Source organism: Sus scrofa, chromosome 17 (assembly GCF_000003025.6).
Source record: "Sus scrofa isolate TJ Tabasco breed Duroc chromosome 17, Sscrofa11.1, whole genome shotgun sequence".
NCBI lineage: Eukaryota > Metazoa > Chordata > Mammalia > Artiodactyla > Suidae > Sus > Sus scrofa.
The window spans coordinates 58564301-58579340 of record NC_010459.5 but is presented as its reverse complement, the minus strand read 5'-3'; the positions used below and the strand labels follow the sequence as shown (position 1 = coordinate 58579340).

Genomic DNA, 15040 nt, shown 5'->3' with positions numbered 1-15040 from the left:
GTATCATTAGGAGGCAGCTGTATCTCGTGGAAGACGCACTCCCTCCCGGGGCCCCAGGGCACTTGTGTTGTGCTAATGCACGCTGTGTGAGAGCACCCTGAGTTTTCATCCATTTATTCCTCCGTGGCTGAGACACAGGGCTTTGCAGCCGCAGGAGTGTTTTAACATCTGAGGATACGAACAATAAATGACGTCGGATCAGCCTCTGAGAGCTGGTACCTGGCAGGGGCGGGGGGCGGGTGGGGGGCAACATGCGTCCGGCCGTGGCCGTGGGCTGCAGCGACCCCGGCCACGGGCACCCGGCTCGTCTGCCATCCTCGTCCATTTCCACCTTGCCCCTGGTCCCGACTCTAAGCCCCGGGGCGCCCCTGTTCAGACTCTCCTCACCCCAGGTCATTCTCCTGCTGCTGGGGCTACACACAGTCTTTTGTCTTTTTCTCATTTTTCACTTTGCAATTTAAGTCATTGCCTTTTCTTCATTTTGTGTCTGTGTGCGGACTCACAGGCTTGCGTGGGTGTAGTTTTATTTAAACTACAGCGTTATGAAAAACAAAGACAAACATTGACATTTATTTTAGGCTGTAATATAGAAACAATAAAGAAGTCCCTAAGGGAACCTATGGTGAAAATAAGGCAGGCACCAAATGTGTGTGGTTTTGTAACAGGCCGTCAGATGCTCCGGCTAATCATAGGAATTGGTCTGTTTTTTTGTTTTGTTTTTTTTTTTTTAATCAATGTGATTAATAAAACTTACAGAACCTGAAGGCTTGCCATCATTAGCTATTCGCAGTAGCCCCGTGAAGTCTGCACCATTATCATTTAGCAAATAAAAGCACCCACAGACTAGCAGAGGAAGTCACCAAAGTTTAAGCACAGTCACTGAGTTGGCAAAATAACTCAGGTCTCCTGGTTGGCCTCTCAGCCCCTTTGGAGAAGTGAGCCCTGCGTCATTCGTTTCAGAGAAGAGCCCAAGGAATCGCAATCTTATTCCACTTCCTGAAATGCCATCGTCAAGACGGCCGGGTCTCTTAAGCCGGCACAGCCCTTGAATCCAGCACTTAACCCAGTGAAGGCCAAAACGGCCTCTCCAGGCTGGCCTTGCGCTCCGGGTGGCTGAGGTTTTTTCGGGGGAGGGGTAACTGGATACACACAAGCACCGCCTCCATTCAGCTGTCCTTTCTGCACTGTAGGGTCGTCCACAGGCCATTTATACAAACGGCCACTTGGCCACCCGTGTGGCCACATCCTATGGCATTCAGAAGGGGACTGGCCTGGGGAGAAGTCCCTGGAGAACAGGCAAAGAAAACCTGCAGGGATCCTCCTTCTCTAATGGGGGTGATCACACTGGAAGAATGAAAGGCCAACATTTCAAAATGCAAGCAGAACATTCTCCGTAGGCTGGCGTACGATTTGATGGTCCCGGGTATTAATACCTGGTGATTCAGACCTCACTTCCCCGTTAGTAAAAGAGCCCCCATGCCATTGCTGTTGTGTTTGCTCATTTTTTCCCCCATTTTCTTACTTTTTCAAAAAACCATGATGTGTCCTCATTTATATGCAAAGACGACGTGACCCGACCCCCTGGCTGGAGCCAGCGCCGAGTGAAATTCTAACACGAGTGAAATTCTAACACCGAGGACAGTGAGCCCCGGGCATGGACCCCGTGCCCAGCACTGGGCACTGACCTCACATCTCATGTTTACATTCACGGCCCTGCAATCTTCTTAAAAATGACCTTCCTCTGATGGAGTGGAGCCTTGGGAGCTTCCCATGATGCTTTTCTACAGGTTTTATCCAACAGGGGCCCGAAGGGAACATTCTACACGGACGACTCATAAAGAGACTTCTGACCCTCCGGTCCTTTTTCCCACCCCTTTCACACTGATGCCTGTGGTTTATATGAGCTTTATGCACAGATCTTAAAAGCTGATCTCTGCACTCGTTTCTTAATTTTTATTTTATATATATATTTAATTTTTTAGGACTGCACCTGCAGCATATGGAAGCTCTCAGGCTAGGGGTTGAATTGGAGCTGCAACTGCCAGCCTATGCCACAGCCAACCAATGCCAGCTCCGAGCTGCGTTGCTTGTGGCAATGATGGACCCTTAACCCACTGAGTGAGGCCAGGGATCAAACCTGTATCCCTGGATACCAGCTGGGTTCTTAACCTGCTGAGCCACAACAGGAACTTCAATCTCTGCATTCTTACATTGTCTCCTGGAAGACGGTGAAAGGTTATGCTGAAAACAAAGTGACCAGAGGTCTGATTAAAATCATTCTTCTTCTTCTTCTTCTTTTTTTTTTTTTTTTTTGTCTTTTTAGAGCCACAACATGGCATAAGGAGGTTGCCAGGTTAGGGGTCAAATCAGAGCTGTAGCTGCTGACCTACACCATAGCCACAGCCACCTGGGATCTGAGCCAAGTCTGCAACCTACAGCACAGCTCACTGCAATGACAGATCCTTAACCCACTGAACAAGGCCAGGGATTGAACCTGCATCCTCATGGATGCTAGTCGGATTCGTTTCTGCTGAGCCACGAGGGGAACTCCAAAGTCATTCTTAACACAGTGATTCATTTTGACAGGGTGTTAGATATAAAGTCCCCCCCCCACTCTCTTACAAGCTCCAGCAGTGTCCCTCAGAAGGGGTATCAACAAAGAGATAATTTTTTTGTTTGTTTGTTTTAGCTGCACCCATAGCATGTGGAAGTTTCCGGGCTAGGGATGGAACCCAAGCCACAGTGGGGACCTGGGCCACAGTATGACGACATCGGATCCTTGATCTGCTAAGCCACCAGGGAACTCTGAGAAGGGATCGTTTAACACGGCTTCTGGTAAATTCTAGAAGGCTGATGATGCTTGACTTCCCAACCGACACTGACATTTTCAGGGGAGAGTCGTGTTTTTGGCCAGTATTATTATAAGTCAAAGAACTGAACATTTTAAAAGGCTTCACATTTTATTTTTATAATTCACCATCTTAATGGAAATCTAGTTTTTAAGGTCTAATGGGAAAAAAAAAAAATCTGCAGTAAGCATTAAGGTTGCTTAGAAACCTGGGTCCATGATTTAGCTTTTCTGTGCTCTAAAGCGAGCAGCCCGTTGCTTGTGGAAAAATAAAGCACTGTGGTTTCGAGTGTGCCTTGAAACCATCCCTGTTTGCTCTGGGAGTGTGCTCATTTGATTCTTCCCTTTTTGCATAGAGTCTTCTCTTTTTCTTGGCATCTATAAATGAGACTGGCTTCCTTAATGGTATCTGACATTCTGCAGGTTGACATGACAGGTTGCAGCTAACGGTCTTCTTCTTAACATATGTTTCTTTACGCTCTTCCTTACCCCGCTTTCGTCTAGGCGTTTAGGGGCCGCTTGAACAGATTTATCTCAAATAACAAAGTAAGACAAATGTGGACTGTAAGCTTCGATACACTTGCTCCAAGGCTGGCTCTAAGCTTTTCGGCTAAACAAGTGGAAGAGTGTGTGTGTGTCTGCGTGTTTTAAGAAGGAAAAATAACAGCAGTAGGAACTATGCTCAATATCGCAATAACCTATAAGGGGAAAGAATCTGACCCCCCCCACACATATAAAACTTTATTAGTTTGAAACACAATATTGTAAATGAATTCTACTTCCATAAAAATAAATTAAAAAAGCAAACAAGAAGAAAATTTGACTAGAAGAAAATGCATGAATTGTCCTACTTGTAAATAAATACGAATTCCTTTCTCATGCCACAAAAAAATAAATAAAATACAAAGGAAAAGTAAGACAAAGGCAACTTCAGTGTATCTACTGAGCCAGTTTTCATGAAGGAGCTGAAGAATTAGGGAAGAATTTCTGACTTTTTGGTGCACCAGGGCACAGGGAAGTTCCCAGGCCAGGGACTGAATCAAAGCCACAGCTGCAACCTACACCACAGCTGTGGCAACGCCGGATCCTTTAACCCACTGTGCTGGGCTGGGATGGAACCATCGCCCTCCCAGAGGCCAGCTGGATCATCAACCCACTGTGCCACAGTGAGAACTCCCTGACTTTAAAATTTTTTTTATTACTATTATTATTATTATTATTGCTTCTTGGGGCTGCACCTGTGGCATATGGAGGTTCCCAGGCTAGGGGTCCAATCAGAGCTTCAGCTGCCGGCCTACACCACAGCCACAGCAATGCAGGATCCTCAACCCACTGAGAGAGGCCAGGGATCGAACCCACAACCTCATGGTTCTTAGATTCGTTTCCACTGCACCACGATGGGAACTCCTCCTTTAAAAAAAAAAATGAGATCCACACCTATGTGCAGCCTAACATTTCAAACTACAGAAGTCCAGATAAAGCAGAAAGTGAAAAGAAAGGTGACAGTTGTGTATCCAAGCCTCTCTTCGCAGAAATAAACGACTACTGCTAACAGCTCGGTGCACCAGTTTCCAGGTTTGGAAAGCACACACACAGAAGCGGGGTGAATGTGCAGTTTCCTTCACAGAAATGCACTCATCCGCCACACACACCCTGGTCTTTCCCCCTCACAGGACACTGGGTGCACCTTTCCAGGTGCACGTGTAGGTGGCAGTTTGTGCCTGGACGCTCCTTTCCCAGAAGTGACAGCGAGGCCGCAATGACCGCTCTTGTTCCTGCAGCTCTTCTACAGCATCTTCCGGGGGTGAGGTCTTTAGATGGGGATCCGGGGGGGGGGTTCTTCTCCAAAAGGCGGGGTGTCTTCCCTCTGAGCCACAGGCCAAACGCCACTTCTCTGGTTGGCACCTGCCTTTGTGTAGCTTACCCCCTTTGGTTAATGTGCGATCCGTGTTTTCTTTTTCATAAACTGCCTTTTCGTGTAACGGGTCTTTTCATTTCCCTGTTGGAAGGTGGGTCTTTTGGCTTCCTAGCTGCTCCTAGGGGACCACAGCTAGTAACCCACTCTGTCACATGCGTGGCAAACACGTCCTCCCCAGGTTTCGGTTCACCTTCTCAGCTTCATGTAAGGTCTTTTTTTTTTTTCCTGGTCTATCTTCTCCAGTCACCGGATAAACAGGACCTAGGAGTTGACCCTGGGTCTGGGGCCTCCTCACCCACTTGGCATCACCCTCCATCTCCCCACATACGCCACCCTGGCTGAGGGTGTATGTACTGTAACAGGAGAGGGTTTGTACCAAACAACAGACTCCCTTTCGGGAACAATTAGAAAGACCTGCAAAACACACACTGAATAGGAAAATGCAAATTCCACCGAACGATACCACCACACCCCCGCCAGAACGGCTAAAATGGAGAAGAGGGTAGTAAGTGTTGACCAGGATTCTGAGCAGCTGGAATTCTCATACACCGAAGGTGGGCATTCTACCGACAGGCCACTTTGGACACACTGTTTTCTGCTGAGGCAAAGAGGAATAAGCACGTCAATTCATCTCTCTCCCGGGACTCAGAAATTCCACTCCCAGGTATGTGCCGAGGAGAAATTGTATAGGGCATCAAAGACATGTGTGAGAACGTCTATGGACGTCCATTCGTAAGAGCAAATGTCTGCAGACAATCCAATGCTTAGCGAGGCAGGATGGATAAAGACACTGTAGTTTACTCTATGGGAAAAGAATCGGAAGAAAGGGAGTTCCTGCCGTGGTGCAGCGGGAAACAAAATCGGACTAGGAACCATGAGGTTGTGGGTTCGATCCCTGGCCTCCCTCAGTGGGTTAAGGATCCGAGGTGCTGTGAGCTGTGGTGTAGGTCGCAGACGTGGCTCAGATCTGACGTTGCTGTGGCCGTGGTGTAGGCCGGCAGCAACAACTCTGATTCAACCCCTAGCCTGGAAACCTCCATATGCTCCAGGTGTTACCCTAAAAAGACAAAAAAAAAAAAAAAAAAAAAAAAAAGCGTGGCTACATGGGTATGTCTCCTTTATGAAAACTGACTGAGGTGTACACAAGATTTATGGAATTTCCTAAGTGTTATGCTTCCAAAAAGTGTCACAAAGAAAAAACCAAACCCATGACAAAGAGTTACTTTAATGGAAACAGATACGAGGGAGGTGGCTTTTCAAAACAAATTATATGGGAGCACTTCCTACTGACAACGCCGTCTGAATGCCAGTTATGCAGGCATTGCCCCCAAACAGCCACGGGTGTTGGTTATGACCTTCCCATTTTACAGATGAAGGCAACGACACTCAGAGACGTCAAGAACTTTGTCTGAGGCCACACAGCCTAGAAAGGGGCCAACCTGAAGCTCAGACCTGAGTCTCAAGCCATCTCGAGCTTTCTCTGGCTCCCTCGCTTGAACACATCTGTCCTGTCGACACAACCACTGCACAGGGACAACGGCGTCTCTATCTTAGAGGGACACAGCAAAGACAGAAGAGTGTGTGAACCTGTGGGCAGTGAAGGGAGGGCACGGAGGGACCACAGGGCAAAAGTCCACGCTGGAAGGAAACACTGGATCTTTGACAAGAGCCACCGGGTAACGAGATGGTGCAAAAGCTTCCTGCTCACGAACTTTACTTGGCGGGGGGATAGAATTTCCTCCAGATGCTCAGTGGAGGCTCTGCAGGCCTGCTTCCAGCATCCTTCCCCAACGCATCTTGGGAAGGACACAGCCAGGGAAAGAAGCTGTCTGAGAGAGAGAGGCAGAGAGCTGGGAGCTGGATCAGTGGATACGAATACTGCATTGCTCGCCAGACACTGGCTGTCACAGTTCTGGCGTTTCAGTTTTCCAAAACTGGAGTTCCCTTGCGGCTCAGTGGGTTAAGCTGCCGGCATCACTGCTGTGTTTCTGGTGCGGGTTTGATCCTGACCTAGGAACTTTCACACGCTGCGGGGGTGCCCCCGCCCCCCCCGCCCCCCCCCAAATCATTTTGAAACGACTTCAGGAGATTTGGTTAAGAAAAACGTGTGATAGATGATCCGAACGAGAAACCAGTTGAAAGGCAAATACATCTATTTGTAAACATAGCATTTTATTAACAAAATGTTTACACTCTCCTTACAATACAAGTTTTGTAGTGACTTAGCATGTCATATTCTGTAAAAGTTTAGTATAGAATATTCAAGCTAAAACAATACAGTTTAAAAGTATGCCACATCAACCACCATTTGCAAACTATCTACTACCAGCCTAAGTATAAAGAGGAAAAAAACAATCTTACAACGAAAATGCAAAGATCTTGCTTTCTTTCGTCCGCATCTACGCACGATACAGACGCCATATGGTTTACACCCACAGACTCAGGTCCAGCCTAAGGTTCTGACTGCAAAAATAAAGTCTTCAGATATCCATGTACGCTTGGCAAACCATCATTCCGATATGTCATCACAGGTGCTCAAGCACTGCGTCATGCAGAGAAGCCTCGGCTGTAAGTCTGGGCTGTTTTTATATCTAGTGCAACGAGGCGGCCTCAACTGTGAGCAACTTGATTTTTATTTTTCTCATAATAGACGTGATTATAAAAAGGCACAAATACCTTACTCCTTGCATCACATCTTGAAAAGGCATGACGTTCGCAGGAGAAATAAGAATTGCTGGTACAACAGCTTAGCTCTTTCTTCTTTTTAAGGTGTCTAGACTCATCTCTATAGCTGTTTCTCTTCAAGACTTCACACTTGGGAGTTTTACATACTTTCACGAATGCTCTGTTACACATTAAGCCAAGTTCTGACACTTAAACTGTCTCATCACCAACAGTAAAAAAAACCATTTTGTTACGCAGTCACGTTGTTGCTATAAGCTAGAGCTGCCCATTCCCTCTCTGGAAATACTGATTTCATCCCCTCAAGTTAGCCTTTGTGTTTTCTGAGTGGTTTCTCTGCATTGTCTTTTGCCTCTCCTGTTGGACGGGGTGGGCAGACCCTAGAGCTGCGACCAGGTGAGGCAGCCTGGGAAGGCGTGTCACATGCGCCTCGGCGGTGGCTTGGTGGCCTGCGTCTTTAAGGGACAGCCCACAGCAAAATGAGAAGAGAAATAAGGCAAGAAGTTGGCTTCGATCACAGAGAAGGCAAGACGTCAGTTCTGAAGGTCAGAGGCATGACTGACAATTATGTGAGTGACTCACAAAGTAAGATGATAAAAAGACCGAGCTAGGAGAACAAGGAAAAAAAAAAAAATCCTTCCCAGGGCAATAAGGGTCCGTCTACACAAAATGACAAATGGTTTAAAAATAGAGCCACCGGGAGTTCCCGTCGTGGCGCAGTGGTTAGCGAATCCGACTAGGAACCATGAGGTTGCGGGTTCGGTCCCTGCCCTTGCTCAGCGGGTTAACGATCCCGCGTTGCCGTGAGCTGTGGTGTAGGTTGCAGACGTGGCTCGGATCCCGCGTGGCTGTGGCTCTGGTGTAGGCCGGTGGCTACAGCTCCGATTCGACCCCTAGCCTGGGAACCTCCATATGCTGTGGGAGTGGCCCAAAGAAATAGCAAAAAGACAAAAAAAAAAAAAAAAAAAAAATAGAGCCACCAATCAGCTGCTCTGCCCAGCCAGCCACTGAGGCTACTGCCCACCAACGGACCGCTGGGGCTCCAGCATCACGTGCCCGATCCGTGGAAGAAAAAGGTTCCTGAGCGGTCACAGCCTCCCGCAAAGTAAGCTAAGCGGAGGGACACACATCCGGACCCGCCCTTGCCATTTTCCGGGGCTGAAGCTGATTACTCAAGTACGAATGTCGTGAAAAAATTCAGATGAATGAAGGGCTGAGGCCCCAGGTGAAGGCAAGGCTGCTGGGCGTTGCCGAAGGTGTCAGGTTGGGGGGACCCACTCCCCGGGGCTTGGTTCTCCAGGGGACAGTAGGGGCGGGGGGATCCCGGTCAATTTCAACTCTGAGCGACGACAAGGGGCCCCGGGCGTGCAACGCCCTCTCCGAGATGGCTTCCTCTCAAGTGCCACACTAAACCATTTGCTCTCGGAAACACGGAAAAGTTCCCCTGAATCAAGAAGTTGCCTCAAAACCGGTATTTTGTTTCTTTTGCCTTAAAACCAGTATTTTGTTTTTCTTTGATTACGGAGCTAATTAAGGTCTAGGGTTTAAAACTGCCAATTAGAGAAGGCGCTTTCGAAAAACCCATTACTGTCTCGAGATTTCCCATTAACTGGCTGAATTCTTGGCACGTGAGTTCCTGTTGGCAGAAAGCTCCCCGGAATTTTGTTTGTTTCCATTATGAAGGGTTTGGATGGGGCACAATGGGCACCAGGACGGTGCAGACCTGAGAATGAGCTGGCAATAAATGGTGAATAAAATGCTGTGAAGTCTGCTAAGCCTCCGTGGTTTTAATTCTAGCATCTACAGATGACACATCCTAATCTCACTCTCCATCTAGAAGATTCAAGGTAATGAAAGGGAAGGATGGAAGATTTAAGATTTTTCTTTTTATTAGACTTCTGAATGCTGTTGCTGTGAAGTCAGAAATATTCTAGCCTGTCTAGAATTGATTATACTCTAGAAGGGAAGAACACAGATATTAGTTATTTCTGATGGTAGAGACCATCAAATTAAAGCTGATCGATGCCACTGGAAGTCCTTCTAGATTTGGAAAATAAATCATTTTTCCTATGTGCTAAGAGAATCCTGAAGGACCGACTGAGAAATATGGAGAGTCTCAATTCGCTCACTTGTCATCTCTCAGATTGAAGAAGTGGAGGCTCCCGGAAAACGCAATAGTCTCCTAGTACTTATTAGACTTTCATTTGCACATAAAACAGGACAAATGCCCCCGAATTCCATTAATGTTCCCTGCAAATCGGATCATCACATTGCCTGGACTTCTATTCCTGGGAGTCAGTAACTCTGCCGTCAGGAGGAACTGGCAGAGGTGGTTTCTTTCCGTCCCAGGCTAAACCCCACCCTGACCGACCTCCCCTCGCCAAGACTAGACAGGACAATGTTTACGTCCTGGATGAATCTGTCGCTTGGACGATTTTTTGCCCCAGCACCACAGGAGTTAACACACCTCTTCGGGTCGCTCCCTGGAGTCATTTAAACATCTGTGATGGACCAGGCCAACGGAGGGCAGGTATACAGTGGTAACGGCGGGACCCCTGAAGGTACATTCTGTTTCTTCCTTTAAAAAATATTAACCGTTAAGAGGTAGATGGCCTCCCGCCGTCCAACGGTAAACAGAAATCCCGCTTCTGGTCCCTTTCAAGCAAATTTAAATGAGGAAGGATTTTTACAGGTTTCCGCTCTCCAGCTTATCTCTGTCGTTTAACTTTCATTACGGAGACGGGAGCGACATGTGCAGCCTAATGAGTGCAGGGAGGAGAGCCAGCCCGCGGCCCTCACTGCCGTCTCCCCCAGATGTTCTAAGCAGGTACCTAGCATACATGCGAGTTCAGGGAATTCCAGGAACTTTTCCCCAGAAGGAAACGATTCTCTCATTACTTATACAGGTTCTTGCAAAGACATCTGAACGTGCAGGGGCTCATCTGTCTCATATATAACAGACTGCGTACATATTTCTTATATGCTAAGGGGCCATGAATCACACTCTCAGCGTGTTCCCAAAAAAATGAGTGAAGAAATGCTTATGAGAATTTATATAACCTCTTTTGCAACTTACTCTCAGACTATAAAACAATGAACAAATGCCTTTTCAAGCTCTGAGGCTGACATGCCAATTAGTGCAGTGTGATCCGAATTAAACCTGTCCATTTTTTTTTTTTTTTTTTGGTTGTGCCCGTGGCATGCAGAGTTCCTGGGCCAGGGGTCGAATCGGTGCCATAGCAGTGACCCGAGCCACAGCAGTGACACTGACAGCTCCTTAGCCCACCGATCCAGCAGGGAACTCCAAACCGGCCTGTTTTAAACACGGCGCCATCACAATATTCTGGTTTGTCGTCTAAGGACGCTTCCTCACTGCGTCTTCCAGAGTGTGTGTAATGCAGAAGGTCTCCCAGACCTATTTTCCATCTCAAGAACAGGAAAGAAATAAATACAAAACTTAAAGGGAAGTTCTGAAATTAAATGTGGATTTCTTTCCCTTTCTATAGACTTTACAAATAATAAAACCCGATAACCTCAAGAAGGACATCACCAGCCCGCTTGGAGCAGAAGGAGGTGACGTCTCCGACACAAAAGGCTCAATCCTTTCAGACACAGGGAGGCATCTAGGATGTGTGTGTACAATGGGAGGCAGGCACTTGAAATAAAATCAGAAACAGGCGACAAGGCGGTGGGTTATTTTAAAGGAACCAAACCTTTCTGCTGCCACGTGCACAGCTTCTTCTGATGGGAGAAAAAAAAGTGATGGAGATTTTTCACGTGGAACCAGAAGGGCTTTTGCAGTAGGTGCGTCGCCCTAATCACCTCGTAAAGAGAGTTTAAGATGAAGGACACTTAATCACGCTCCTACTGTAGGATCTTTTAATCACCAAATGATAGTTAATTAGTTATCACAGAACCGGAAAAACACTTGTGTGAAAGGAGAGTTCTGGAGACCAGTGGCTACCAGGATTGGACACCTGCAAAGAGCTTATTTCAATTTCTCTGAGAGGAATCCAGGTACACTTGCAGCTAATTAATGATTTTTCTCTTTTCAGTCCCCAATGTTCGAAAAAATGGCCCTGTGTCATCACAGGAAGAATCAAAAGAAGGTATGTAGAGATGGGCCAGGTCTCCCTTCCTGTAAAATCTAGCTTTTCTCTCATAATGAACGAAGAAAGAGAGAACATATAAAACGTGTATTAGATCATCGTTTAGTCACGTTAATGATCCAAAAGTGCGTTCAAAAAGCAAAAAAACCCAAACCCCACTGCTTCCGCTTTTGACAGTCACCTTTGCATTTTAAAAAGCACACAAAGAACCCGAAAACCTTTCCCCCCATTTTCCATCGAGTACGGATTGTGCGGCTGCCATCAAGCATTAAAAAGATACTACATGGGAAAAAAGTAACCCAGCAACAGAAGATGCTCGGAACAGGTGGGAAGGAGCGGGAGCCACCAGGGAGAGCGAGCAGCTGGAGAGGCTGCGCCAGGGCCGGGCTGGCTCCACGCGGTAAATGTCACGGCAGGAAGAGGCATTTGGAGGCCTTAGCGACGGTGACACGCTGCCTTTCCCTGTGCGCCCAGACACCACGAGATCCTCCGCCCTGACTGACAGGTTCGGGGGGGGGACATGTGAAGGTCACAGATTTGCGTCATCTTTTGGTGAAAGGAGACAGAAAGGGCACAGAGGCACTGCCTCCTCAGCCACGAGTCCAGCAGCCTTTGTTTCTGTTTTGTTGTCATGGAGACAGAGGCCCGGCAGTGGGAGAGCTGGGGACTAACCGGACGGTGGTCTGAGGCCCGATCCATCTGGATGTATGGGAGAGAAATGAACCCGCCCTCAGGTGCCAAGTGCCGGCGCTCGTCCTCAGAGCCTGGGCCGGGGTCACGCTGGGAAGGGAGCAGGAAGCTGGGGGGAGTCACCCAAACGACGACGTGAGACTTTTCACCACCTCCAGCCCTTCTATAGCATCTCCGTAAGAGAATAAACAATTCCCAATGCTGAAGAGTCCCCACCAGGGAAAAGGGAATCGCTTTTCACTTCATCTGAGTTATAATTTTCCCATTAAAATCTATCCAGATCAGGTGGGGGGCACAAAGAAAGAACAATTATTTTTCAAAGTTTCGACTGTTCACTTTAAGGATAGCTCTGAAAACACAATTCAGTTGGAGATTCAAGCTGTTTCATTTCCTATCTAATCTCGTGAATTGCCTTCCCTCACAGTCCTCGGGGTGGAAGGCGCCAAATGAGACCCGGAACGAGTTTTCACCAACTTCACTTCAGCGCTTTATTTTCAGATTATATTAAAACCTCATTAGGCTCCCTGAGGGAGAAGCGTGTTAACCACGAGCAGAGGCAGGGGGAAAAGAAGGGAAAGGAAAGACATGCTACACTGCTAACAAGGAAAGCGCCCTGAAAACAGCTGGGCTGCGGTTGGCCTTGGTCAAAGCTAAAAGCAGCTTATCACCAAGACCGGGAAATGACGTGAGCCAAGCGGGCAGCTTCATCCTTTTACCCCACGGCTAGGGAGGGCCGGTCAGGCTTGTCAAGGTGGCGAATGCCTTTAGGGGGACTTCCAGATGGGCCTGAATGTCTCCGGGCTCTTCCAGGTGGGATGGGGTGGGGCGGGGGAAGGGAAGGCAGAGGAGCTCTCGGGCTGTGAGCCCAGCGCCCGGCACCTGCGCTCCGAGCAGTGTGTCCACGGGCCTCAAGGAGCCTGGGGTGCACAGGCCAAGGCGGGGGCGGCCGCAGGAGTGAGGGGAGTGCCGAACCAAACACAGAATTTATTCGTGTATGTACATAATTTATCATCTGTGAGCAGAGGTCTCATAAATACAGAGTACAACTCTACATAGGCTAAGCAACAGGTAATCGCTTCCCCCAAAATAATTCGGTTCAATAAAAAATCGAGAGCATTTACACCACTTCTTGCCTTTCTCGCTTCTTCTCTTTCTACACCATCGCTGGTCAGTTTAAACACGTGCCATTCAGTTTCCTCCAGGCAGCCTCTCTGCCACCCCCGTCCTGACGGTGAGCGCTTACTTATTAACAAGGTGCCAGGAGCGTGCTTGGTGACACCCACAGATGCCAGGGCCAGAGGCAGGCCTGGAGGGAGCCAGGCCTCTGCTGCTGGGACAGGACTGTGCGAGGCCTGGGCTGATGGGCTCAGTGGCAGGTGCTCTGGAGACGGCGGTGGGGCCAAGGCGCCCCCCGGGTGGGGTCACTGAGGAGGAGCCCGTGCTCCCTTCGGGGTAAGTGCCATCCCCTCCACCCCTGCTGAAGAGCCACCACACGTGAATGACACAACCCCCTCGCCCAGGGGGACGGGAGCCCAAGGAAATGACCATCTCCGCAGGGTCATCTTTCCCTCGAGAACCACCAAAGTGCTCATCTTCCCCTTACAGACACGTCCCATCACCAGACTACCCAAGGCGCCACCCTACCCTCCAGCCAACCACGCCCTCCTTCTCAGCAGGTCAAGAGCCAGCGATGTCGTCCTTTGAACACCAGAGAGTCTTTACACAGAGGAGTCCGCAGACGGAAAGGTCGCTGCTGCAGTCTCCAGAGAGGAAATGGAACTGGTCAATTTCTGTGAATCCTTTGTGCCCAGAGAAGAACCACGATCGGCTGGGCGACACCTGGTGACAGGGCCCCAGCCCTCCTGCCAACCTTCAGAACCACCTACTTCATCGTCGAGCCCGGAGGCCGAGGCTCCGTCAGCAGCAGCTCCGCTTTGGCTCTGAAGGCTGTCTCCGGAGTTTGAAGCCTTTACCGCCGGACGGCGGGCTGGCATCCGTGGATGGAATTCTTCGACCTACACCGGGAGGAGAGGAGAGGAGAGAAGGGGATGAGCTTTAACTTTCTTTTTCTTTTTTGTTGCTTTTTAGGGCCGCACCTGCCACAGACGGAGGCTCCCAGGCTAGGGGTTGAATCGGAGCTGCAGCTGCCGGCCTGCACCACAGCCACAGGGGGCCACGCCAGATCTGAGCCGCGTCTGGGACCTACACCACAGCCCATGGCAATGCCGGATCCTTAACCCACTGATCGAGGCCAGGGATCGAACCTGCGTCCTCATGGGTACGAGTCGGATTCATTTCCACTGAGCCACAACAGGAACTTCCAGCTTTAACTTTCCCAATCTGTTCCATTCTCAGACACAACCATTTTACAGAGGCAATGCGACAGGTCTCATGAAAATCTAAAAAGTTTCATCAATTTTTCATTTTGGACTCATGTTAGATTTACAGAAAAGTCGCAAAGATAACACAGGCTGTAACGCCCTCACCCAACAAGTATCTGAGAGCTTTACCACAGGATTTGTCAAAGCGAAGAACTCGACACGGGACTATTAACCTGACTCCAGCTTTTGTCGGATGCTGTCAGTGTTCCTAGCGGTGTCCTGTTTCTGTGCCGGGGTCCAAGGAAGACTCCCCCACGGCACTGAGGACAAATTTCTTCAGAAAAAAAAATGACATGTTGCAAAGTTCCATCAGAACATGTCTGTCCCCGTGTGGTGGCAGAGGCCACCGCCAGAGACACCGACACCCTGCCCCACCCTGTTCTTAAAACCCAGCCAGGTGCTTTAAATACTG

The 15040-nt window shown here is 48.7% G+C and overlaps 1 protein-coding gene across 1 annotated transcript in view; it reads right to left on the bottom strand.

Moving 5' to 3' along the window:
* The window catches only part of RAB22A (RAB22A, member RAS oncogene family), a 57437-nt gene continuing 49316 nt past the window's right edge, over positions 6920–15040 (bottom strand). Inside the window, exon 7 of the mRNA NM_001123174.1 lies at positions 6920–14262. Coding sequence (NP_001116646.1) covers positions 14165–14262 — 98 coding nt within the window. The 3' untranslated portion in view covers positions 6920–14164. The remainder of the gene's footprint in view (positions 14263–15040) is intronic.